Source organism: Sciurus vulgaris (assembly GCF_902686455.1).
Source record: "Sciurus vulgaris genome assembly, chromosome: 1".
NCBI classification, from domain to species: domain Eukaryota; kingdom Metazoa; phylum Chordata; class Mammalia; order Rodentia; family Sciuridae; genus Sciurus; species Sciurus vulgaris.
In genome coordinates, this window is record NC_136461.1 from 212,895,330 (window position 1) to 212,921,365 (window position 26,036).

Here is a 26,036-nt window from a genome sequence, read left to right on the forward strand (position 1 = left end):
AAACTCCTTCTATGAAGCTAATATCACCCTCATACCTAAATCAGGCAAAAACACAACTAGGAAAGAAAATTTTAGACCAATATCTTTGATGAATATATATGCAAAAATCCTTAACAAAATCCTGGCAAATCATGTACAAAAACATATTAAGAAGATAGTGCAACATGATCAAGTGGGGTTCATCTCTGGAATGCAAGGTTGTTTCAACATCCAGAAATCAATAAATGTAATTCATTACATCCATAGACTTAAGGATAAGAATCATATGGTTATTTCAATTGAGGCTGAGAAAGCGTTCAACAAAATACAACACCCCTTCATGCTCAAAACACTAGAAAAAAATAGGGATAGTAGGGACATACCTGAACATTGAAAAGGCCATTTATGCTAAGCCCATGGCCAGCATCACTCAAATGGAGAAAAACTGAAAGCATTCCCTTTAAAAACGGGAACAAGACAGGGATGCCCTTTTCCACCACTTCTATTCAACACTGTACTTGAAATACTAGCCAGAGGAATTAGACAGACTAAGGAAATTAAAGGGATACGAATAGGAAATGAAGAACTCAAGTTGTCACTATTTGCTGATGACATGATTCTCTATTTAGAGGATCCAAAAACCTCCTCCAGAAAACTTCTAGACCTCATCAATGAATTCAGCAAAATAGCAGGATATAAAATCATCACACAAAATCTAAAACATTTTCATACATAAGTGATGAAACATCTGAAAAGGAAATGAGGAAAACAACTCTGTTCACAATAGCCTCAAAAAAAAAATAAAATGCTTGAGAATCAATCTAACCAAAGAGGTGAAAGATCTCTAAAATGAAACTACAGAACATTGAAGAAAGAAATTGAGGAAGACCTTAGAAGATGGAAAGAGCTCCCATGTTCTTGGATAGGCAGAATTAATATCAAAGTGGCCATACTTCCAAAGGTGCTACACAAATTTAATGCAATTCCAATTAAAATCCCTATGACATTTCTCATAGAAACAGAAAAAGCAATCATGAAATTCATCTGGAAGAACCAAAGACCCAGAAAAGCCAAAGTAATCCTGGGCAGGAAGAGTGATGCAGGAGGTATCACAATACCAGAACTTAAACTCTACTATAGGGCAATAGTAACAAAAACAGCATGGTATTGGCACCAAAATAGAGGTAGACCAATGGTACAGGATGGAAGACAGGGAGACAAACCCACATAAGTACAGTTATCTCATACTAACAAGAATACCAAAAACTTACAATGGAGAAAAGATAGTCTCTTCAACAAATGGTGCTGGGAAAACTGAAAATCCACATATAGTAAAATGAAATTAAACCCCTATCTCTCACCCTGTACAAAACTCACCTCAAAATGGATCAAGGATCTAGGAATTAGACCTGAGACCCTTCACCAAAGAGAAGAAAAAGTAGACCTGAATCTCCATCATGTTGGCTTAGGACCAGACTTCCTTAACAAGACCCCCACAGCACAAGAAATAAAAGCAAGAATCAATAAATGGGATAGATCAAACTAAAAAGCTCTTTCTCAGCACAGGAAACAATCAATAATGTGAAAAGAGAGCCTACAGAGTGGGAGAAAATCTTTTCCACATACACTTCATGTAGATGTTCAGAGATAGGTTTGCTGAGGGTGAGGACGAACGATGCCTACCCTACCTAAGCCTTACCCAGCACGCTTACTCAGGCATCAGAGATCGAGCTCTGAAGGCACAGATCTAATTTTATTTAGGATTGCACAGGACATATATAGGCACATTATCCAATCAGGTTAACACGCTTGTTAAAGTATAACAGAGTCAGCCTATAGGTGAACTATTTGTCAAGGGTCCAGGTAGTGTAAACAAACCAAGCATGCCTAAGCAATTCTGCCCAGCAACAGGTCTGAGACAAAGGGCTGGGGGAATGGCAAGCTCCAGTACATAGCATGAGGCAAGGCAGCGTGGGCGAGCTCACATCACAGCTTTCTGTGATGCATGACAGAACAAGGCCTCCCCTCAGCTCAAACTCAGCCTCAGCAACTGCAAAGACCTTCATTCCACGGTGAGTCTTTACCATTACCTCAGTTTCTCTGTTCAGATCTTTTGGCTTACTCAGACCATGGTGTCAGTCACTGCTGTCAGGTAAGCATGAGGAATGTTCCCTACAACTTCAGACAGAGCACTCATCTCCCAAGTTTATAAAGAACTTAAAAAACTTTACACCCAAAATACAAAGAACCCAACCAATAAATGGGCTAAGGAACTGGGCAGACACTTCACAGAAGAAGACATACAGGTGATCAACACATATATGAAAAAGTGCTCATCATCCCTAGTAATTAGAGAAATGCAAATCAAAACTACTCTTAAGATTTCATCTCACTCCAATCAGAATGACAATTATTAAGAATACAAACAACAATAAGTATTGGTGTGGATGTGGGGAAAAAGGCACATTCATACATTGCTGGTGGAATTGCAAATTGGTGCAGCCACTCTGGAAAGCAGTATGGAGATTCCTCAGAAATCGTGGAATGGACCCAGTATTTGACCCAGCTATCTCACTCCTCGGCCTATACCCAAAGGACTTAAAATCAGCATACTCAGTGATGCACCCACATCAATGTTCATAGCAGCTCAATTCACAATAGTTAGATTCTGGAACCAACCTAGATGCCCTTCGATAGGTGAATGGATAAAGAAACTGTGGTATATATACACAATGAAATATTACTCAGCCATAAAGAAGAATAAAATTGTGGCATTTGCTGGTAAATGGATGAAGTTGGAAAATATTGTGCTAAGTGAAATGGGCCAAGCCCAAAAAACCAAAGGCCAAATGTTTTCTTCTATAAATGCATGACAATATATAACAATGGGAGGGTGGCAGTAGGGGCAAGAGAAGAATGAAGGAACTTTGGATGGTGTAGAGGAAAATGGGGAGGGAGAAGGTGGGGGATGGAAAGATAGTAAAATGAGACAGATAGTATTACTCTATGTTTATGTATGATTACATTAATGGTGTAAATTTACATTGTGTACAACCATAGAAATGAAACATTGTACACCATTTGTGTACAATGAATCAAAATGCTGTCTTTAAAATAAAAAAATATTTTAATTAAAAAATTTTAAAAACCAAAGAGCAGGGAGTCTCCATTCCTTTCCCAGCACCAGGCAGGAGAGCAAAGTCTTGGGCTCCTCCCCCATGGCTGGGGCTATGCTGGGTGCCCATTCTCTCCCACAGGAGGACCAAGCCTGGCTGGCTGGAGTTGGAACCCACACATTTATCCATTTTCAGCCAAACTTCTCTCTTCTTAAAATAGCTGATTGCTAGCTAGCCTCTTTCTTAAACTTCCTTCCTTCCTTCCAGTGGAATTCAGGGCCTCACACATGCTAGGCAAGTACTCTGCCACTGAGGGACATCCTCAATTCTTTTTAGAATTTTTATGAAAGACTTGATTTGTGTGTGTGTGCATGTGTGTGCATGCGTGCACACTAGCTCAAGATTGAAACCAGGATTGCTCTATCACTAAGCTACATCTTCAGCCCTTTAATTTTTTAAAAACATTTTTATGGTTGTAGATGGACACAATACCTTTATTTACTTATTTATTTTTATGTGGTGCTGAGGATCGAACCAGGTGCCTCACACATGCTAGGAAGGTGCTCTACCACTGAGCCACAGCTCCAGGCCCCTTTTTTATTTCTGAGACAGTATCTTGCTAAGCTTCCCAGGATGACCTGAACTAATGATCCTTCAGTTTCAGTCTCCTGAGAGTAGTTACTGAGATTAAAGGTGTGCATCAACATACCCCAATAGAATTAGAATTTTTGATAAAATAATAAAACTAAGAAATACATACAGCATAAGAAAATTTGGGGCTGGGGTTGTGGTTCAGTACATTTAAAAATGATCACTTTTTTCCCCCAAGTCCAACATGGTAACATGAATATGAAAACTAGATGTGGTACCTCATGATCTACACGAAGAGCTAGACTGTATTTTTTTTTTTTTTTTTAAAAGCAGGGATTGAACCCAGGGGCACTTAACCACAAGCCACATCTACATCCCTTTTTATTAATTTTTTTTTTTTTTTTAATTTAAGCCAGGATCTCACTAAGTTGCTTAGGGCCTAAGTTGAGGGGCTGGCTTTGAACTTGTGATCCTTCTGCCTCAGCCTCTCCAGCATCTGGGATTATAGGTATGCACCACTGCACTCAGCAAAATTGTGTACATTTCTTAAATTGGGTTTAATGATAAAGCAACTTCTATTTAAACAGGGGTCCAATGCACCAACATGAAGTGTGAACATGGGTCACTACAAAATGTGATGAAATCTTTTTTTTAAAAAAAGTACTTTTTCTCTTTATACAGAAAAATCCAAAGAATACTGCAAAATTATGTAGACATAAACTTGCCTATATAATCTTTTTGAGGGCAACTTGAAGGCTTATATAATTAAAAAAAAATTTTTTTAGTACTGAGGATTAGACCCAGGGGTGCTTTACCACTGACTTACATCTCCAGCCCTTTTAGAGACAGGGTCTTGCTAAATTGCCCAGGCTGGCCTCCTACTTATGATCTTCTTGCCCCAGTCTCCTGAGTTGCTGGGATTATAGACATGTGCCACTGTATCCAGTTTCAAAAAATTTTAATTATCTTATTTTGTGATGGGGTCTTGCTCTGTTGCCTAGGCTGGCCTCAAACTCCAATCCTCCTGCCCCTGACTCCTGAATAGTAGGGATTAGAGGTGTCCGCTACAGCACAAGTCTTCCAAATACTTTTTAATGTTGATGATTTTTAATGTCTGTTATAGTTAAGATCTGGAATGCTGGCCAAAGGCCCATGTGCTGAAGATTTGGTCCTTTCTTGGTGGTGCTACTGTGAGGTGGTTGAACCCTTAAGAGGTGGGGCCTGGTGGAAGGATGTGAGGTTTCTGGGGACGTGCCCTCCCTGTCTCTTTGCATTTCAGCTGCCATGAGGGGCCCAGGCCTCCTCTGCCACACACTCCCACCATGCTGTGTTGTGCTGCCACAGGCCAGAGCAGTGGGGTCAAACAAGGGTCAGTCAATAAAATCTTGCCTCCATTTAAGTTGATGTTCTCAGATACTGTGTCACAGAGTCAAGACTAACACAATTTCTCATTGTATCTTGCTAGCAATAAAGCGGTTTTGTCATTCTTAAATGATTTAGGGGTCTGCAGGCTATTTCAAAACATAATAAATATTTATGCTCCTATTTATGTAAAAGCTTTAAAAATCACAGCTCATTTCTAAAATTCCGTTACGAATATTAATAAGAAACCGGAGGAAATCTATGTGCCCCTGTGCCCTGAGGTGGGGTACTCATTCCCCAGGCAGAGCCTGTGCTCACCACGCTCTTTGGAAGGCAGAAACCAATTAAAACCATTTTCTCCCTTCCAAGACCTCACTCATGCCCACCTGAGGGACTCAGGCACCAGTGCCTGTCTGGAGCCATCCCATCAGAGAAGCCACCAGCACTGTCAGCCCCACGTAACGGAGTCTGACAAATGACAGTCTCTGCATGCAGGCCAGGTCCCAGGGGGAGAGCCACCCAACCCTGAGCTGTAGAGTGCTGAGGATAAGGACATCAAACAGGCTAAAATGTTCCTAAAAGATAGTCTTCTCTGCATGAAGGGGCCTGTGATGTCTGTCCCCAGGACAGACACCAGATCTGGTGACAGCTTAGTAGGCCCAGGAGGCTGTAACCATGCACAACCGCCTGCAAGATTAGCACAGCCAAGGGGAATGCCAGCAGCATCCAAGTGGTGGAGGGATGGTGCTTGCTACAAAAAATCCTCAACAAGATGCTGGAAGAAAGCATTATCTATAAATTCTAGATAACCCAGAATTGTGATTGACAGTTCACTGTGAGAGGAAAAAGCTGGCCAACTGGTGTCAGTCTGAATGTGAGGTCTGAGCCCCCAAAGCAAATGATACCAGGTAACTTTATGCTAGTGCTAGTAACACCATGCTTGCATGTAACCATGTTCACAGAATGCTACTTAAGCCCCCATCACAAGAGACACAAGGTGGAGAGTTAAGATTTTACTGCTCATAGGTTCATTTTCCTAATATACTAGGTACATGTAGATAAAAGTAGAAGATGAGGGCTAATAGTGTGGTTGGCAGTAGAGCACTCCCTCACACTTGTGAGGCCCTGGGTTGAATCCCCAGCATTGCAAAGGAAAAAAAAAAAAAAAGAAAATAACTTAAAGAAAATGCTATAGAACACTTACAAATCGAAATAGCTTAGAGGGTGCAGAAAGGCCAACGCTTCTGTGCTGCTTCAGCCTTCCTTCTGTTTTTTTGTTTTTGTCCTGGGGATTGAACCCAGGAGCACTGTACTGAGCTATACCTCTACCCCTTTTTTATTTTGAGACAGGGTCGAAGTTGCCCAGGCTGGACTCAAACTTGCAGTCCTCCTCCTCAGCCTCCCCAGTCACAGGGCTTACAACTATGTGCCACTGCACCTAGCTCCATTCTTTTTCTGATATGAGTTCCTTGATTGATGCTGGCATAAGACCTCTTTAGCTAACAGCCTGTATTGTTGAGCTTTGTGTTACTATAACAAACTACCTGAGGCAATTAATTTATAAAGATGGTATTTTTACCCTCTGGTGAGGGTACCAGATGGCAATGGCAGGAGTGTATGACAGAATCAACTGCTTACACCAGGAGTCAAGAAGCAGAGCGCACTGGTAGGGTCCTGTGGTCTCTGCTGAGAGTACTCCTGCAACAACCTGAGGGCCTCCCAACTGTGCTGCCCAGGGGACCAAGCTTTTGACACATGGCCTTCTGGGGTACACTGATCCACCATAGCCCTGCTTGACCTGAGCTATACAACCACTCCCTCTACTTCCTGGGGTCACAATACCACTGCTCTAAGCCCCAGCCCCACCCAGCTGCCTGACTAAAGGCTTAACAGGACTAAGCCACCAGGGTGGAACTCCTCTCCTGTCTGTGCTTCTGCCAGATGCTCCAGATCCCCCACCCCGTTCCTTCTCTTCTTGCTGACCAGTCTGTGTGGCCTTGGGATATGCCCAGGACCTATAAGTAATAAAACTGTAATTCCCCACCTGTCTCTTCTTCCACTGATGGTATGCTTCCCATAAAAAGAAAATCCTGGAACACATGGTAACTGGATGAAGGCACAAATCCCTCTTCTACCCATCTCAGAAGGAACAAATTTCACCCTGAATCTTAACATGTGCTCAGGACACCAAGTACCAGGGTGGTACAAGTGTTAGAATGGAGAACTTACAGGGACGCGGCATCACCTGAATTCCAGTTACCTTGGAGTCCAATTCTGTGTTGCAGTCTGTGGGTTTTGACAAGTGTATGCTATGGCTCCACCACTGCAGTACCATACAGGAGAGCGTCCCTGTCTCCCAAACATTCTGTGTCCACTAGTTCACCCCCACCCCTCCCCTATTCCCTGGTATCTACTTGTCATTTTATTGTCTCTACAGTTTTGAATTTTCAGGAGTGTTATTCTGGAATAATACAACATGCAGTCTTTCAGACTCCTTCCCCTAGTTATATGCATTCTCTCCATTGCTTGATAAGCTCATTTCTTTTTAGCCTTGCGTAACATTCCATTCATCTTTAAAGAATATCTTGGTTGCTTCTGAGTTTTAGCAATCATTAATAAAGCAGTTATAAACATCTGTGTACAGGTTTTTGTGTGGACATAAATTTCCACTTCATTTGGGTAAATACCAAGACTGTGGATGTGATCTTGTGTATGAGTGTGCAGCTCTGTGAGACAAGGACCAATGATCTTCCATGGTGGCCACACCAGACAGCAGGAACATTCTGCTGCTCCCTGTCCTTGCTGACACTGGGTGCTGGCAGTGTCCTGGATATGCCACTCTAAAAGTGGGCACCTCCCTGTAGCTCTACTGAGCACCTAATGACAGGACAAGCAGCAACTTTTCAACGCTTGCCACCTGTGTGTCTTCTTTAATCAGGTGTTTGTCCAGGCCTTCTATCCATTTAAAAAATCAGGCTGTTCATCTTCTTTCTGTTCAGTTTTAAAGCTTTCTCTGTATTTTGGATAACAGTCATTTATTAGACATGGTTTTTGCAAATTATCTTCTCAATCTAAGGACATTCTTCTCATCACTATTGTTTGTAAAAGTTTTTGTTTGTTTTTGGTACTTGGGATTGAACCCAGGAGTGCTCTACCACTGAGCTATCCTTAGCCCTTTTTGAACAGTGTCTTGCTAAATAGCCCAGACTGACCTTGAATTTGTGATCTTTCTGCCTCAGCCTCCCGAGTTGCTGGGATTACAGATGTGCATCACCACACCCAACTGCATTAGTTTCTAATCTTAATGAAATCTAGCTTGTCAATTATCTTATGGATCATGCCTTCGATGTATTCCCAAATTTACTGTAAAACCCAATGTCAATCTACATTTTCTCTCTTATGTTATCATCTAGAAGTTTTATAATTTTACATTTAGGGATATAAACATTTTGCTATGGACTGAATTGCGTCCTTCAATTTATAGGTTAAAGTCTTAACTTTCAATGGCATCTGGAGATGAAGTCTTTGGGAGGTACCTGGGAATAGGGTCCATTATGGGATTAGTAAGAGAGACCAGAGGGCTTGTTGTCTCAACCAGATGAGGACACAGTGAGAAGATAATCATCTGGGAGACAGCAAGAGACCCTCACCAGAAACTGACAATGTGGCTCCCTGACCTCAGGCTTTCAGCCTCCAGAACTGTGAGAAAATGAATTTCTGTTTAAGGGCCCAGTTTATGGCATTCTGTTATGGCAGCAGACTAAGCATGAATAGACTAAGACTTTTTGAACCCCTTTGGTCCAAGTGTTCCAGATGTGGAACACCTATACAAACTTAGATGTAGTATATAATATACAATTATGTACATATGACTATTTAATATACTAGGGTTAATATAACTGCATGTATGCTCTAGGTTATGATTTCCAACCTATTTCAATGAACTTATTTTAATTTCATTGACACTGTCACAGAACTAAAAACGTGGAACTTGAAGGATTAACTTTTGTGTGTGTGGTATGGGGGGAGAGGGATTGAACCCAAGAGTGCGCTAACACTGTCACACCCCTAGACCTTTATTTTTGAGACAGGTTCAAGGTGAACTTGCGGCCCTCCTGCCTCATTCTCCTCAGAGCCAAAGTTCAGGGTGTGCCTTTGGTAAAAGACATCTCTATTCATTTTGTTCACATGTGGATATCTAGCAACTCCAGCACCATTTGTTAAAAAGACTCTACTTTCTTCACTGAAGTACCTTTGCTCCCTTTTCAAAGATCTGCTGAATTTATGTTGTTTTATTTCTGGGTTACTTTGCTTTAATAAACTATTTGTCTAGTTCTTCAGCAGTACCACATCACCTTGATAACTGTAGCTTTATAATGAACCTTGAAATCAGATGGTAAAGGAGTCAGATTTTGTGCCTTTCCTTCAATATTGAGTTAGTTATCCTAGATCTCTTACCTTGTCATATAAACATCAGAGTAAAAGTTTGTTGACATCCACAAAATAACCTGCTGAGATTTTTGACTGGAATTGTGCGCTGAATATATAGATCAAGTTGGGAAAAGTGACTTTCTTTTTTTTTTTTTGGCATAGTACAGTCTTGGATATGCTAGGCAAGAGCTCTATTACTGAACTACATCCAAAGTCCTTTTTAAGTCTTGCTAGCTGACCAGACTAGCATTGAACTTGTGATTTTCCTGTCTCAGTCTCCTGAGTAGCTGGGATTCCAGGTGTGGGTCACTGTAATGACTAAGAACTGACATCCTGACAGTCTTCCTATCCATAGCATGGACTATCAACTGAACAACTGGGTCACCTGTAAACAGAGTGTATTTCTTCCTTCCCAATGTGTAATACCCTTTATTTCCTTTTCTTGTTTTATTGCATTAGCTACCGCTACCCATACAGTGTTGAAAAGCAGTGGTGAGAGGGGGATATTCTGGCCTTGTTTCTGATCTTAAGAGGAAAACCTTCAGTATGTTAGTTATAGGTTTTTGTAGTTTTTTTTTTTTTTAATCAAGTTGAAGAACTTCCCCTCTATACCTAACCTCCTGAGTTTTTATCATGAATGTTGAATTTTGTCAAATGCTTTTTCTTTATCTATTGATATGACCATGTGGCCTTTCTTCTTTAGTCTGTTGATGTGATGAACTACATTGATGTTTGAATGTTGAACCAGTTGTGCATACCTGGGATAAACTCCACTTAGGGTATGATTCTTTGTATATATTACTGAATTTATTAATATTTTGTTGAGGATTTTTACATCCATATTCATATTTGTCCATTGTTTTCTTCTCTTGTAGTCTTCAATTTTGCTAGTATGATAATGCTAGCATCACAGAAAGAGTCAAGAAGCATTCCCTCCATTTCTATCTTTTGGAAAAGATGATAAAAATGGTATAATTTCATCCTTAAATGGGTCAGAATTCGCAAGTGAAACCATCTGAGCCAGGGGAAATTGTTTTGGAAAGTTATTAATTATTGACTCAATTTCTTTAATAGACAGACGTATTCAGATTGTCTACTCATTGTTGAATGAGTTTAGAGAGACTTTTTCAAGAAATTGGTTTATTTCATCTAAGTTATTCAATCTGTGAGCAAAGAACTGTTTAGAATATCCTTTTGCCCTCTCCAAGTTCATGAGACATCTTTACAAAAACCATTCATTTCTAACATCAGTGATTCATGTCCTCTCTCTTTCTTAGTCTAGCTATATGCTCATCAACTTTATTGATCTTTTCAAAGATCCAACTCCTGGAAAGAGCACTAAACTACTTTCATTTCACATTTTTTATTTTCACATTATTTCTTTTCTTCTGCTCACTTAGGATTTAATTTCCTCTTCTTTTCTCTAGTTTACTAAGGTAGAAGCTTAGAATATTTACTTTTAGTTTTGTTGGTTTTGTTTTGTTTTGTTCCTGGGGATTGAATCCACGGGTATTTACCCACTGAGTCACATTCCCAGCCTTTTTGTATATTTTATTTAGAGACAGGGTCTCACTGAGTTGCTTAGGGCCTTGCAAAGTTGCTGAGGCTGGTTTTGAACTCACAATCTTCCTGCCTCAGCCTCCCAAGCTGCTGGGATTACAGGCCTGCACCACCAGTGGTGGCGCACCTGGCACTTTAAGATATATCTTCTTTTTATATATGTGCATTCACTGACATAAATTTCTAAGCATGCTTTCAATTCATGCCACAAAATTTGCTACATGGTATTTTTATATTCATTTAATTCAAAATATTTAAAAATTCTTCAGAGTTCTTCTTTGATTCACATATTATTTAGAAGTATGCTGTTTAGCTGGGCATGGTGGTGCACACTGGTAATCCCTGTGACTTGGAAGTTTGAGGTAAGAGACCCCCAAGTTCAAGGCCAGCCTTGGTAACTGAGCTGTCTTGTCTCAAGATAAAAATATAAAAAGGTGGGGCTGGGGTTGTGGCTCAGTGGTAGAGTGCTTGACTGGCATATGTAAGGCACTGGGTTCGATTCTCAGCACCACATAAAAGTGAATAAATAAAAATACTGTGTCCATCTACAACTAAAAAAGAAATTTAAAAAACAGATATATATATACATAAAGGCTCACTGGCAGAGTGCCCCTCTGGTTCAACACCTAGTACGGAGGGAGGAAAAAAGTACACAAAATTTTGGAATTTTCTGTCTATATTTTTGTTATTAATTTCTAGTTTAATATCACTGTGGTCTAATAGCACATGTTGTATACTTTTCTTTCAGTACTAGGGATTAAACCCATTGCTCTACATCCCAACCCCTTTTGAGATTTGTGATCTTCCTGCACAAATCTGAGTTACTGGGATTATAGGCATGTGCCACCGCGCCTGGCATCCTATACTTTTAAACACATGAAAGTGTGCTTCAGGCACAGAATGTGGTCTGTCTTGGTGAATGTTCCATGTGAGCTCAAGAAGAATGTATAATCTGGGCTGGCAGTGTCGTACAGGTGTAGAGTACTTGGCCAGCATGTAAAAGGCCTTGGGTTTGATCCCTAGCACCATCAAAACAGAATCAACCTGCTGTTGTTGAACGAAGGAGTCTGCAGATGTCTACCCAGGAGATGGATGGTACTGAGCCCAGCTGCGTTCTCCTTGTTTTCTGCAGCTGGATTTGTCCGTTGATGAGAGAGACAGCAGCTAGCACTGCCAAAATTGTCATGCTAGAGTCACTTCTTTCCCATTGCAGGTTTACCAGATTTTGCCTTTTGTTTTCTGCTGCTGCTATTAGGTGCATCAGGAATCGTGGCTGTTTGATGAATAAACTCCTTTATCATTATGTGTTGCTTCTCTTTTCCTTTACATATTAAGCTTTATGTATTTTTTGTGTTTACGGGTGTTTCTTGTAGAAAATATGCTTAGATTTTGCTTTTGACCCACTCTGACAATCAGTTTCTATCATCTACTGATCAATGAAGTTTTTTAAAAAACAAAACCAAAACAACAACAACAAAAAACCAAAACAGAGTCTCACTATGTTGCCCAGGCAGGTCTTTAACTCCTGGGTTCAAGCAATCCCAATTACAGATGTGGGCCACCACACCTGGCTGGCCACTGACATTTAAAATGACTGCTGAGCTGGGCATGGTGGCCCATACCTATAATTCTAGCGGCTTGGGAGGATGAAGCAGGATCACAAGTTCAAAGTTGGCCTCAGCAAAAGTGAGGTGCTAAGCAACTCAGTGAGACCCTATCTCTAAACAAAATACAACATAGGGCTGGGGATGTGACTCAGTGGCCTAGCACCCCTGAGTTTAACCCCTGGTACCTGCCCCCCAAAATACATAAATAAAATAAAATGATTACTGATATTGTTGAACTAATATCTACATTATTTGTCACTATTTCGTGTATTATAGTTGTTCTTTGTTCCTGTTTGTCTTATATACTTTTTCTGGTATTTTCTGGTTTAAAACTTGTTTCTTCAGTGCTGAGAATCAAACCTAGGGCCTTAAATAGGCTATGCGAATTCTCTACTACTGGGCTAGCCAGTCTCATTTTGTGGTTTTAGCTGAGTATTTCCTATTATTCTACTTTGTCTCCTTGTTGCCATATTGATTATACTTGTCTTTTACCTTTTTTTAAATTGGTTTTCAATCCACATTTACAACTAATCCAAGTCTGCCTTCAAATAACATTATACTTAAAACCCTAACCAGTCTACTAACGAATCATCAAAGGCATCTGTCATTTCTATTACAGTGTTTTTGATCCCTAGCATTTTTTATTCTTTTTAGAATTTCAATCTCTCTGTCAACATTATATATCTATTTTTATACATCACATACATTTTCCACTAAAGCCTTTAGCCTATTAGTTTTTAAAAATTCCTGATCTGGCAATTCCAACAGTCCTGCCATGTCTGGCTCTGGTTGATGCTCATTTAGTCTCTCTACATTGTATTTTTCTCCTTTCTGTGTCTTGCAGGTCTTTGTCAAAATGCAGACATGGCATGCTGGGTAAGGGAGTTGTGGCACATGGGCCTCAGTGCTGCTGTGCTGGGTGTGAAGTGAGGTGAGATCATAACATCACAAGCCTGTGCTCCAGGGCAAACAGCACAGGGCGGGGAATCTCCCTTCCTCAGGTCAGGTAGGCTCTGGCAAGGTCACCTCACAGTCTTGTGAGGAAGAAGAGTGCTCTGACACATTTCAGACTGGTTTCTTTTCCCTTTCCCTGCCAGAAGCATAGGGAAATTTCCCCCTGATATTCACTGTGAGATCTGTCACACTTCTGGAGGGAAAAAAAAAAAAACCAAAAAAAAAACCTCAAATGCTTGAGCCTTCATGACAGGTCTCCTGTCATTTTTATAGCTCAGACTTGTCCATGCTGAGCTTCCACCAATTTGTACATTTCTGTTCACTGTTTCTACCTGCACTGGTTCTTCTGGAGGTTCCTGTTCACAAATCATGACTCTGTATCTGCCTATCCAATTTGGTGGGGGCAGTGGTTTGCCCTGGGATCTCAACTCTGATAGATCTAAGAGTCACTGATTTTCTAATTTGTTCCAGTTCTTTACTTGTTAGGAGCCAGCATCAACTTCTAAGCTCCTTACATGTCAAGACAGTAAAAGGCTTTTTTTTTCTTTTTCCTTTTATTTTTTCATAAACTACATACAGATGGTTCCTCAACTGCTAGCTTTTTGTTACTGTGATGAAATACCTTAGATAAGGTAAAAGGAGGAAACACTTATTCTGGCCACAGTTTCATAGCTTCCAGTCCATGGTCACTTAGTCCTGTTCTCTGGGCATGTGGTGGCGCTACACAGATGCAGGAGCCTGGCACAGCAAGCCTGTTCACTTCATGGCAGCAGGTAGCCAAAGAGACAGGAAGGATAGAGTCCCAGAGCCCCTCCAATGGCACTCCCCCACTGGCCTCACTTCTTCCCCCAGTGGATTCTCAGTCTAGCTTTTCACAAACTGGTCTTTGAGGGATACCATAGATCCAAAGTACAGCACTGACTTACCATGGTTCTGCATAAGACTTTTTCAATTTTATGACAGCATAAAGTGATATATATTCAATAGAAACTATATTTCAGATTTTGAAGTTTAGTCTTTTCCTCTGCACTATGATCTCTCTTGCAATTCTGGGCAGTGGCAGCAAGTCACAGCTCCCAGGGCAAACAACTGTACTCTCCATTGTGCTGTGCTGCTAAGCTGGGATGTTTGGTGGTTAGAAGCAGTAAGTGGATTTCCAACCTATGATGGGTTCATCAGGACATAACCCTGTTGTTAAGCATCTATAACTGTTTAAAAAGAAAATGATAACATTGTCTCGTAGTTTAAAGATATACATAGATATATTACATATAATTTTAACATAAAGGATGGGAGGGATGGTTAAGATTTATAGTGCTTTAGTACATTAAAGGCAAGAAAGAGGAATAAAAAAAGATATAAAATAAAAAAATGAAACATCATCCACAAGTGCCTTTCTGAACTGTATCAAAAATTATATTTATAAGCACAGTGGTGCACACCAATAATACCAGCAACTTGGGAGGTTGAGGCAGGAAAATAAATTTGAGAACAATCTGGGCAACTTAGCAAGACCCTGTTTCAAAATAAAAAATAAAAAGGGCTTGGGATGTGATTCAGTGGTAGAGTGCATGCTTAGTACATATAAGGCCCTGGGTTCAATCCCCAGTATATATTTCTTTCTCTTTCTTCTCTCTCTCACACTCTCACACACACATGCACACGTAAAGTGACATTAAATATTAATAAACACTACAATTAAAAGATAAAGATTGTTAAGATGGATTAAGAAAATGAGACCTTATCTTTTAATTGTATGCTATTGGGAAGAGCTACCTTAAGTGTAAAGACATAGGTTGAAATTAAGTGGATGAAATAAGATATGCCATGCTAACTGTAATAGTAAGGCTAGAACTGCTATGGAGTATTAGGTGGAATATACTCAGAACCAAATGTATTATCAGAGATAAGGAGGGACCCTCTTATCCCTGAAAATGATCATCAGAAGTGAGAATAATACAAATAACACAGCTTCAAAGTACATGAACCAGACAATGAGAAAATTAAAGAAAAGACGATTCCACAATCATACGTATTTTAACACCTCTTAGTAACTAAAGAATAACTACATTTTATGTGCATAAAATGAGAAAAGGGCTGGAGACTATCTGAATAGAACCATAAAGCATCTCGACCTAACTGATACTTGAACCCACCCTTTTTACATGCATGTGGTGCACTTAATGAGAGAGACCCTAGGGTCATAGAACAAGGGCAAGCAGATATAAGAAGAATGAAGTTATACAAGAACAGGTTCCCTGACTGTAGTAGAACTAAGTGACAACACTAAGATAACTAGGAAAGCACCAACTGTTTTGGAAGTCACACACATCCAACTAATCACTGGTCAAAGAAAACAAGAAAAACTAGATAATATTTTGGACTAAATGATGATAAAAATACAACATATTAAAATTTTCCAAAATGCAGCTATGGCTAAACTCTAAATGTCTATAAAAAGAAGTATTACAAGTCAACAATTTTAGCTCCCACCTCCAGAAGCAAAAGGTTTCAAACAGATTGTTTTGAATGTGCATAAATTTGGGGTATATTATATACAAGAGCCTTTCTTAGTAACTAGAAGACAAGTTCCAGGCAACAGAGAAATGATGCAGAAATTTCTGATAAAAGGTTCAACAATTAACTAAAGGGTAAAATAGTTATAAACTTAACTGCAAAAATAAAACAGTATCAAAGGTGAGGCTAGGAGTGGTGCTAAAGGATAAAAGAATTATGTGCTCTGACAGTGTAGAACAATCAAATGCACAAAAATGAGAGGAATGAGGAGAAAAGGGTAGAAAGAAGAATAAGCATCAGTAGCTGAAATTCAAAATAATACTTAAGAGCTAAGAATCAAGCAGAGAGGTTGGATTCAACAGAACAAAGTACATATTTAAAAAAATACTATTCATCCAGGCACCGAGACATGACTTGGGAGCTGAGGCAGTAGGAAGCTTGAGCCCATGAGTTCAAGACCAGCTAGCAACGGTGAGAGAGCAAAAGTATGTGTACCTGAGGACACAGGACTCAAGGAGGAGGAGGGGTGAGAATACTACTGAACAAACTGAGGGTGGAGGAAACAAGAGGAGAAGGAGGAAAGGACATGGTAGGCCACCAAAAGCTACTGTCAAAAGGAAGTCAGGAAAAAAGCACATAATGGAAAGAAGGGAGGGAAGGTGCCACAAAACAGCGTAACAGGCACTGCATACATTTTCTAGAGTAAAGCAAATGGAGCAGTACGGGAAGCCCTTGTAAACCAGAAGCACATGCCATGTGTGTGTGGTGGCTGCATCTGCCCTTGGAGAGGCTGGACTGGGCACATCAACCCAACCACCCTCAGTGCTGCTGCTGAGGGTAGAACTGGGAGGTGGTTCCTAGGTCTGACCTACCGCCCACTCTCACCTGTTTGGCAGGTTCTCAAGACCTCTGATTCTTCAGCCCCCAGAAGATCCATGACCCACAGCTCCTCCCCTTGCTCCAGCTGGGAGATCAGCTCTGGCTTAGGGACAGGGAATCCTGTTGAGGGTGAAAACCTTGGGTGAGCCTGTGTGGCCACTGCCCACTCAGTCTTCCAGGCCAGGTGAGAAGTGGCCTGCATGCTTCAGTACCTGGTCAGGGAAAGCCAGGGGCTTAAGTGGGTTTTTAAAAAAATATTTTTATTAGTTGTTGATGAACCTTTACTTATTTATTTGTATGCTGTGCTGAGAATCGAACCCAGTGCCTCACACGTGCTAGGCAAGTGCTCTACCACTGAGCCACAACCCCAGCCCTTAAGTGGGTTTTTTGAGGGAGAATTCACTCCGTTCTCCTGCGGGGAAGGGTGGGGAGAACACCATCAGGGGTCACAGGCAAAGGGAGCGAAATCCCTCGAATTAGGCAACAAGGCGGCTCTCTCAAGGGCAATGTTCCTTCAGTAGAGATCAGACTGGTACCCGGGGATGAGGGCAGGACCTTCTTCTTGCGACCCAAGAAGCCAAAGCAGCCCACGAGCCCCTTGGAGACTCACCCCTCCCCCGCCCCTCGTCCCTAGGAGCCAGAGCAAGATGCAGTCCTCACCCAGTGAGGCCACGTTCCCATAGTTTTCCAGCATCACGTCCCGGTACAGCGCCCGCTGCTGGGGCCCCAGCTGCTGTCCCTCCGCTGGGGAGAAGTACACGGCCACGTCCTGGAAGGTCAGCGGCATCGCGCCCTGGGATCGCACGGCGTTGCGCCCGGCGCGCTCGGGGGTGCGGATTCGCGGTCCGAGGGAGCGGAGGAGCCAGCACCCGCAGAGTTCAGAGCCGCGCCCCCAGTGGGAGGACGTGGGTCCACACTGCCAACTCTTCGGCTTTCCCCACCGAAGGGCTCACAGGTCCCGAGACAGCTTCCGACTGTGGACCGCGGGGAGGAAGGTCAACTCGCACGGGCCCGGGAGCCGGATTCGGCTGCCGTCCCCGGACGCGACCGCCCTGGGATCCAAGAAAAAGCAGGGGGCGCCGCGGCCTGCGGCCTCTCAGCTCACCCTCAGGAGACGGAACCCAGGCTCGGGCAGCGGACGCGCCCAGGGGACGGAGGCAGCCTGCATTCTCGCAGAGGCCTCCGGGGCCAGCGCGTGCCTCGGACTGCTCCCGCCGGCGCGGAGGTGGGCCGGCGGGGCGGGAGCTGCGGTTCCGGCCGTCCAACCTCGGGCCCGAGGCTGGCGTGCAGCGCCGTGAGGCCTCCCGCTACCCCGGACGCCGCGGGCGTGCAGGGTCGCGCTGGGCGGCGGGTGGGCTTCGAGGGCCCAGCCGGGGCGCGGCCTGACGCCACGGTCTCACCCCCGCCCGCCTCTCAGAGGCCGCCTGTGCCCCCTCCCGCAGTGTCCCCGGCCTCACCAGCGCCTTCGGCGGGAACCAGCCTGCCGGCGCGTCCCGCGACCGTCGAACTCGTTCGCTCGGTGCGTGTCTTTTCCCGTGACACCCTCGCACCTGCCAGCCCGGCCCGCCCGCTGCGGGCTACCCGCATTGCGGGCGGAGCCACGAAAAGCCTCACCTCGGTGTCGGCCCGCAGGAAGGGCGCCAGGACCAAGCCCGGCAGCAGTCAGCGGCAGCCGGAGACAGGGCCAGAAGAGAAGCGGAGGGACTGCCTAGCTGCGCATGCGCAGGCAGCCCCTTCCCCCGGAGACCGCCGAGGCCGGAAGCGAGATGAAGCCCCGCTCCGTGTGCTTCCGGGGCTGTTCTAGGACTCCAGAGAGTCGGCGCCATCGGTGGTGGTTCACGGACCCCGGACCTACCCGGTGGGAGGGTAAGGGTGGTCCCGCCCCACCTGCGGGCTCTGACCGCCAGGCTCCGGGGTCTGGTACTAGTCCACTTCGTCACCGCAGTCTCCCGACAGTGTCGATAAGGCTGGTTTAAAGAAGCGCTTGGTAAAATGGAGGAGGTAGCACGGCCAGGTTATAGGGAAGGGAAAACGAGATGAAGCCAAGGATGACCTTAACGCCCAAAATAGGCTGTACAAAATCTGGGGTTGCGCTGAGGCTCAGTGTGCAGCGCTGGCCTGGCATTCGGGGGCCCATTCCCAGTGCTACAAAAAATAAACATTAAAAAAAAGACGGACTGTAGTTGTGGCAGTGGTAGAGCGTTTGCCTAGCACGTGTGAGACACTGCGTTCGATTCTCAGCATCGCATATAAAAAAATAAAAGTCATCGACAACTAAAAATATGTATACAAAGTTCTAAAAAAAAGACGGCCGCCGGCGCAGGTTCGGGAGGCCGCGGCAGGGGGATTGCAAGTTCAAGGGCAGCCTGGCCAGACTCTGTCTTCAAGAGTTGGTTGAGAGTGTAGCTCAAGAGTAGAGCACTTGCGGGGCATGCGCAAGGCTCTTGGTTCCATTCCCAGCACTGCAGTAAATAAACTCTGGCCATAGGTAGCCCTTCCCCAGCAGTTCTGTGACTTACAAATCCTTGAAGTATGACGTGTGACTTCAGTGTTAACGATATTAGTAATCAAAACGGGAACAGAATAATTTGTGATTGCCAATCACACCATGAGTATCTTTGAATTAAAGGTGATGTGATGTAACCTGTTAATTTATTCAATAAATTCTGACGTTGTGGAATTTGCAAATATAAAGTGTGTTAATGGCATAGTTTACTCACAACTAACTTTCCGGCTTCCATGTTCCTTTATGCACTGTCCCATTGTAACAAGAACCTTGCTAGGTCAGTTTCACCAGAAGTCCCTTTAACCTCAAGTTTCCTTGGTCATTTTCCATCCACTGCCCCACCTGGTTCATGGCCTATATGTCCCCATGTTCCTGGGCTGCCATCTCCCTTCTGCCTTCTGAGGTGGTCTTGGATAGTTGACCTTACAAAGCATTGCATCCTGAATAGTTTTCCTTAATGGTTTCTCTCCCTCCTTAGGAAGAAGACAGGAAGACTGCTAAGTGAAGAGTCTTGATTCAGTTCTCTGCAGGGTCCACCCACAGCCCCTCTGTGAGGTCACCTAAGTGCAACATAGCATCACCTGCTCCCCTCCTCCTCTGCCAGGCAGGCTCCCCCAACCCCTCTGCCTCTGCCATTTCAGTGTGTGCCTAGAGCCCTGGACAGTGGAGATAGGGTTGTAAGTTTGTTCCCATGAAAAAACTTGTAAAGCAAGTGAAGTCTTGGGCACAGTTTTAACAGACATTGTCCGAGAAAGGAAAGCAGCAAGTCAGTGATGCCATCAGAAAACTCACAACCTGTTTGAGATGGGTCGATGTGAATAAATCTGCAGCCTTAACTTATGAGATCATTTACACCATATAGGAACGTAGGGTGTTGGAATGGATTCAGAACTGCTCCCTGAATGTCCAACTTCGTACAAAATGTATGTGCATTTGCTGGAAAGTTGGAAGTTTGTCTCATGAAATAAAGTCCATCACCTTCACAATCAGGGTGCAGTCGGTAGTTCTGACTTCACAGAGGGCAGGACCAGGGCCTGCAGATGAGGAGCAGGCGTGAGAAGGGGCCTGTAAGCCCTGCCAGACAGCAGATTGAGGAAGTTGCCCTTGGAGATCAATTGGTCAAAGTGGCTTCAACAATGAGGACATGTCTGTGCTCATGTTAGATGTCCAGAAGTGGTGTGCCTAGAATTCACTTTTGATTGCTTTGCCTGGCACCTTCTTCTCTGTTCTTGTTTTTGCTTTGATACTGAGCAATGTGGACAGTTACACTCTTAGCAGTGTCAAATGCTTTCTATGTGGGCAAAGGGATTTTTTTTTTTTTTTTTTTTTTCTTTTCCTCTCCAGTACTGGGGATTGAACTCGGGGACACTCCACCACTGAACTACATTCCCCACCCTTTTTTGCATTTAATTTTGAGACAGGGTCTAAGTTGCCCAGGCTGGCTTCAAACTTGGGATCCTCTGGTCTCAATGCCACTGCACTGAGGGACTTAATTAGAAAATTTTGTTCCTACATTCCTGTTTTTTTCCAAAAAGTATCATGAGTACATAGTACCCAACACATTTAATAGTTGAGATCAGAAGTATGTGACATAGAAAGGTCTGTCACTGGCTAAGGTCGACATGGGCACTCTGATTAATTGTGCACATCCTTTCTGTAGGTCTGGTTCTCTTTGTTCCCTTCATGGTGGGCCAATGTTGGGGGGAGGGCGGGGGGCACCAGCTGAGGCTGAAGGACACATGGGCATTCTGTACTCTTAGCTGAGCCAGGCCTCTGAGTCCTCCAGCTCCAGAAACACAGCAGCCTCCCTGGCAGACCTCTGCCCTCAAAAGGCAGCCTTCTCCTTTCCCTGCCTGTGGCCCACACCTAAGTTGCCATGGTATAGTCCTCACTCAGAGAAAAAAGGCCTTCACTGAGATGGCAGGAGCCAAAGCATTCTGTAAACAGCCTGTATGGACAATAGGCTGGCCTAGGCAGTGGAGCTCATTTGCTGTTTTTGGAAGTTCGTTCACTTAGGTCTGATAATCCTGAGATATAAGAACTGGTTTCTCAGCAGAGACCTAACTAGATGTGGACCATAAAAGTGCAGGAGGCAGGGACCTCCCAAGGGAGATAGCCTGAGAGCCCCAAAGTCCCTACCTGGAGAATGGTTATACTGAGGGATACAAAGCTGGCCATTCACACCCCCCACACCTACCCTGGAGGCACACAGAAAGGCCCCTGCCCAATCCAGCAGCTCCACCTTACAACACCCCCCACAGTGGGCTCCCAACCTCCTCCCTATTCCCCTACAGACTACTCTAAACACAGCAGCAATGTTATCCTTCTTGTTAATTTTTTTTTAGTCGTAGATGGACACAATACCTTATTTACTTACGTGGTGCTAAGAATCAAACCCAGTGCTTAATGTATGCCAGGCAAGCACTCTACTACTGAGCCACAACCCCAGCCCCAGCCCAATTCTTTTACTTATATTCATGGAACTGGGTAATGAACCCAGGGGCACTCTATCACTGAGCAACATCTCCAGTCCTTTCTTTTTATATTTAGAGATAAGGTCACAATAAGTTGCTAAGACTAGCCTTGCATTTGCAATCCTCCTGCCTCAGCCCCCCAAGTGTCTGGGATTACAGGCATGTACCACCACCCTTGGATAATGTTAACCTTTTAAATAATAGAAGTGCTATCCTTTTAAAACAATCACCAGAGCACACCCTCTTAAAAACCCTCAAAGGGTTTCTCCTTTGGCTTAAATTTCAGTCAGAGTCCTTTGAGCAGAATTTCTCAGACATGACCTCTGTACCCTCCCCAGCTTTACCTCCCTCCAATGACCTCCTCCTACTTGGCTGCAGGTACATGACATACAGTATACCTGGTCTCTGTCCACTGGCCACCTGTGCACCAGCTGGTCCCTCAGTGGACTGCACTCACCTGCTCCCATCCTTCAAGTGTGCTGATACCATGTTCTCCAGGAAGCCCAGCCACGACTCAGCTTACGGTGGCAGGAACCTCCCCGCTGTCCACACCCCATCCTGCTCTACGTTAAGTGTGCACTTGTCATGCCTTGATGAGCTGTACCACTGTTTTCTATGCATATTGTAAAGTTTCCCCCTCTTCCCATCCCACTATGGTATCAGTCCCACAAGGGCAGGGATTTAAGACGGACGATGAAAGTGCCCACACCAAAACACAGCATTTATGAAAGCAAATGAGCAGAGAGGGCCATAAGCTTGGTGGGGTCAGGCTGAGCAACCAATGGTGACTTCAGAGGGCTCTGATTTGGACCCCAGACCACCACCTTACCACATCTGGAAGTCAAGACCATCAACTGGAGGGGTGGTATGCAGTCTAGCATCCAACTAGAGGAAATGGAAGTTGCACTCTGGCACCAGCTGCAGCGCTGACAAGGAAGGCTCAGTCCTGCAGTCTGCGCTCACACCTCCTCTCCAGATCTGCCATCTCCTTCAGGACCAGTGCCACGTTGTACCGCAGCTCCTGGAACTTGGCTGTGGGAACCTCAAAGCGGTATGCTGACCCATCAGAAAGCTTCAGCTGCATCAAGATGCTTGGCTGCAGGGAGCGGGTCAGGGCACTTGTGGAAATCGCCACATCCACCCTCCACCTAAAGTCAGCAATGTGGGGAAGCCAGGCACCCTCCTGCTGTGCCACAGAGTCCAGGAGGGGGCGCTGGCCACCAAACACCACACTGGTCAAGTCTCCAATCAGGTCTTGGGGGATGCCAAGCTCCTGGAGTTGGTCCTTGAAGGCATCGGGCTTCAGGCTGGGGGAGGGAAGCCGGAGGGCCTGCTGGAGAAGTGTATGTGTGCCAGCAAGCAGGGCACCCAGTTGCTCCTCCGACAGGCTGGAACTGGCACCCAGGCGCTGCACGGCTTCTCGGCAGTCCTCCCCCTGCAGGCTGCTGACCACAAGCTTCAGCAGCTTTCTGAATGTGCTCCTGTCTAGGTCTCCCAGAAACCGGGTCATTGCTGCCACCTCTGGAGGGAACTGGGGCCCCAGAAAACTGACCCGGCCACTGTGACTGTCAGCAGGATGATGCAGGTACGGAGCTGCAGCCCCTAAGGCAGACATCCCTGCTTCCTCCTCTTTGATCGGCCAGGGAGGAGGTCCCAGCTGCAGCTGCCTGAAGGGAAGCAGGAGGGAAGGCCAGTGACTCCCACATCCTTAGGACATTAAGGATCACGTGGGCCCCACTGTCAGGATGCTGACAGTTTGAACTACCAATGATAGTAGGTGTGATAGGGCTAGGGAAATGACCCTGTGAGGCCCACATGAGTCCTGATAAGAAGGGAGGGTGCTCAGAGGAAGTGACATCTGAGATGAGCAGAACTGGCAGTCAAGTGGGGGAAGGGAAGAGGACCAAGAAAAAAAGCAGAGCACATGTGATCTTAGTCCTCTAAGATTGAACTAGGTAGGAGAAATGTTCACGAGGCACAAGATACGGCAGCTGGGATCCCTCACTACTCAACCCACAATATTGAGAATATCCTTGCAAGAGTTAATTATTTTCACCTCACAAAGGAAATCCAGCCTACAAATGCAGTTGCCCAAGCCAAGACCTAGAGTCTAAACCTGTGCACTCAGCAGGGCCCCGTTAACACAGGGACTACACGCAGTCTCCCCTGCAGGAGGGCCTGGCAGAAGTACGTGCACCACGTAGAGGGCTGTGGCACTACCTGAAAAAACTGTGGCGACACCGTCGTCATTGGCGACGTGCCCACACATCTGCCCCAGGGAAAGTGCACGATCCACCTCGACAAGTCGGGCAGAGGCAGAAGGGAGCTCGCCGTTCTCTCGCCAGTATCCGGAGGCCCCCCGGCTCTGACGGGCCGCCGTTGCCCAGGCCTGGCTCCCCTCTTCCGCCCACACGGCCCTTTCGCACCCCGTATGCGTTCCCGGGGCCGCGCTCCGAGCCGTCCGCCCAGTACTCTAGACAAACTCGTACGGCCGTCTCCCGTGCCAAGACGCCGGGTCCTGGCGAGCGGCGACACAGTGGGGAGGCCGCCCCCTTGACAACCCCGTGCCCCGACCACGACCCCGACCCCATGCCCCCCACCTGGAGCGGTCCGCAGCTGCAAACCGGCGGCCGGAAGTGAGCGCAGATGCCCCCGCCAGCCACTCCCGGGCCTCTCTAGGAAAGCGGACGGCTCATCTCTGTGGCTCGCGGCCCCGGGGCGGGGCCGCGAAACACTTTCGGGCCGCTCTAGGAAAGCGGAGGGCGGGGCTCTATGGCCCGTCGGGCGGCGGTGAGCGGCTGCTGGGTGGGTTCCCTGCTCTCGGACGTTCGAGTCCTCCTACCGAGTAGGGAGAGGGCAGCCCGGCGAGCTGCGGAGCTCAGGCACGCCGTGGCCTCCCGCAGAATCCACTTGACGTGCTGGACTCTGGTTTTCAAAGGTTATGTGGCGCGCGGGAACGTGGGGTCATGCGCGCTGAATGGGTGAGCCGCGCGGCGCGGGGTCGAGGCCGCGTGATGATCCCAAAGCCCCAGTCGTGGCGGGCGGCGCGCGGCCGTGGCGAATCGCGCTCGCGGGCAGCCGCCGGCGGGTCTGGGAGGCCGCCCGAGGAGGAGCGCCGGGGCCGAAAGTAGCCGACCGGAGCCGGCCTGCCAGCGAACGGGCCGGACGCGCCTCCTCCCGCCACCACTGCGGTCAGCGGAGGCTGGCTGGACGCTCGGGGTCGCTGGTGGGCATAGCCGGGCTGTCACAGGTTCTCTTCTTACCTTCTTAATTTACAGCATCTGCACACTCCAGCCACACCTGCTTCACACAGTGATATATAAATAGGTCACAGAAAGACGAAGGAAGTGGCAGAGCAGCTGCAGGGTTACAGGAAACTGAGCCAGGAGCACAGAGATGCAGTCACTGCATGTGGTCAGATAAGGATCTTAACTACCAGTGCCAGTTCTGCAGTTATCAAAGCAGAGGGGGCGGCACAAGGTGTCAGCTCTAGGTGTGGGAGTGGGCCATGCGTGGTCATCACAAGCAGGGGAAGCTGCACTCTGCTGGATCCCAGTGGAGACAGGAAGGAGGTTCGTCACTGTGGCAATTTTACCTGGGCCTTGAACCTGCAGTCCTGCTTCAGCCCCCCAAATGGCTGGGATTACAAGTGTGCACCACCATACTTGGCCAGATCCTTTTATTTTTAGGCAGGTTCTCTTTAAATTACCCAGGCTGACCTTGAATTTGTGATTCTCCTGCCTCAGCCCCCTGAGTAGCTAGGATTACGGGTGTGGGCCACCGTGACTGGCTGTTAATGGGTTTTAAGTAAAAGGCTTTCAATTTCAACAACAATAATAATAATAAAAGAGGAAAGCTATACATTTAGGGAAAATATTCAAAGCACTGTATCTGACAAAGGCCTGATACCCAGAGCATATAAAAAACTTTTACAAATCAATAAAGATTTTACTGGACTTACACACACACCCCACACATGAACAGTAACACTATATGAAGGATTATCAGCACTACTGGTAGTGCAGATTAAAACCACAATGAGATACTGTTTCATGCCATT

At 45.5% G+C, this 26,036-nt stretch overlaps 2 protein-coding genes across 9 annotated transcripts in view; both read right to left on the reverse strand.

The window, feature by feature from the left end:
• ZNF251 (zinc finger protein 251) overlaps positions 1–21,875 on the reverse strand; it is a 31,122-nt gene extending 9,247 nt beyond the window's left edge. For 3 of the 6 annotated variants that reach the window (XM_079153473.1, XM_079153474.1, XM_079153470.1), the window contains exons 1-3: positions 18,611–18,848; positions 17,657–17,970; positions 17,003–17,116 (exon numbers count right to left, since the gene is read on the reverse strand). In XM_079153473.1, the coding sequence (XP_079009599.1) occupies positions 17,003–17,116; positions 17,657–17,783 (241 nt within the window). In that variant the 5' untranslated portion in view covers positions 17,784–17,970; positions 18,611–18,848. The other 3 variants (XM_079153472.1, XM_079153471.1, XM_079153475.1) reach the window with 3 other exon arrangements.
• A 795-nt stretch (positions 21,876–22,670) lies between these two features.
• Positions 22,671–24,679, reverse strand: COMMD5 (COMM domain containing 5). Of its 3 annotated transcripts, none has more exons than XM_079153513.1 (2): positions 24,577–24,679; positions 22,671–23,643 (listed from the first exon to the last, which is right to left on the reverse strand). In XM_079153513.1, the coding sequence occupies exon 2, from the start codon at positions 23,589–23,591 to the stop codon at positions 22,917–22,919; it is 675 nt and encodes a 224-aa protein (XP_079009639.1). In that variant the 5' UTR covers positions 23,592–23,643; positions 24,577–24,679; the 3' UTR covers positions 22,671–22,916. The 3 variants fall into 3 exon arrangements, with proteins under 3 accessions (XP_079009639.1, XP_079009640.1, XP_079009641.1); XM_079153514.1 differs by lacking the exon at positions 24,577–24,679 and adding an exon at positions 24,403–24,547; XM_079153515.1 differs by lacking the exon at positions 24,577–24,679 and adding an exon at positions 24,197–24,396.
• Between the last annotated feature and the right edge of the window lie 1,357 nt (positions 24,680–26,036).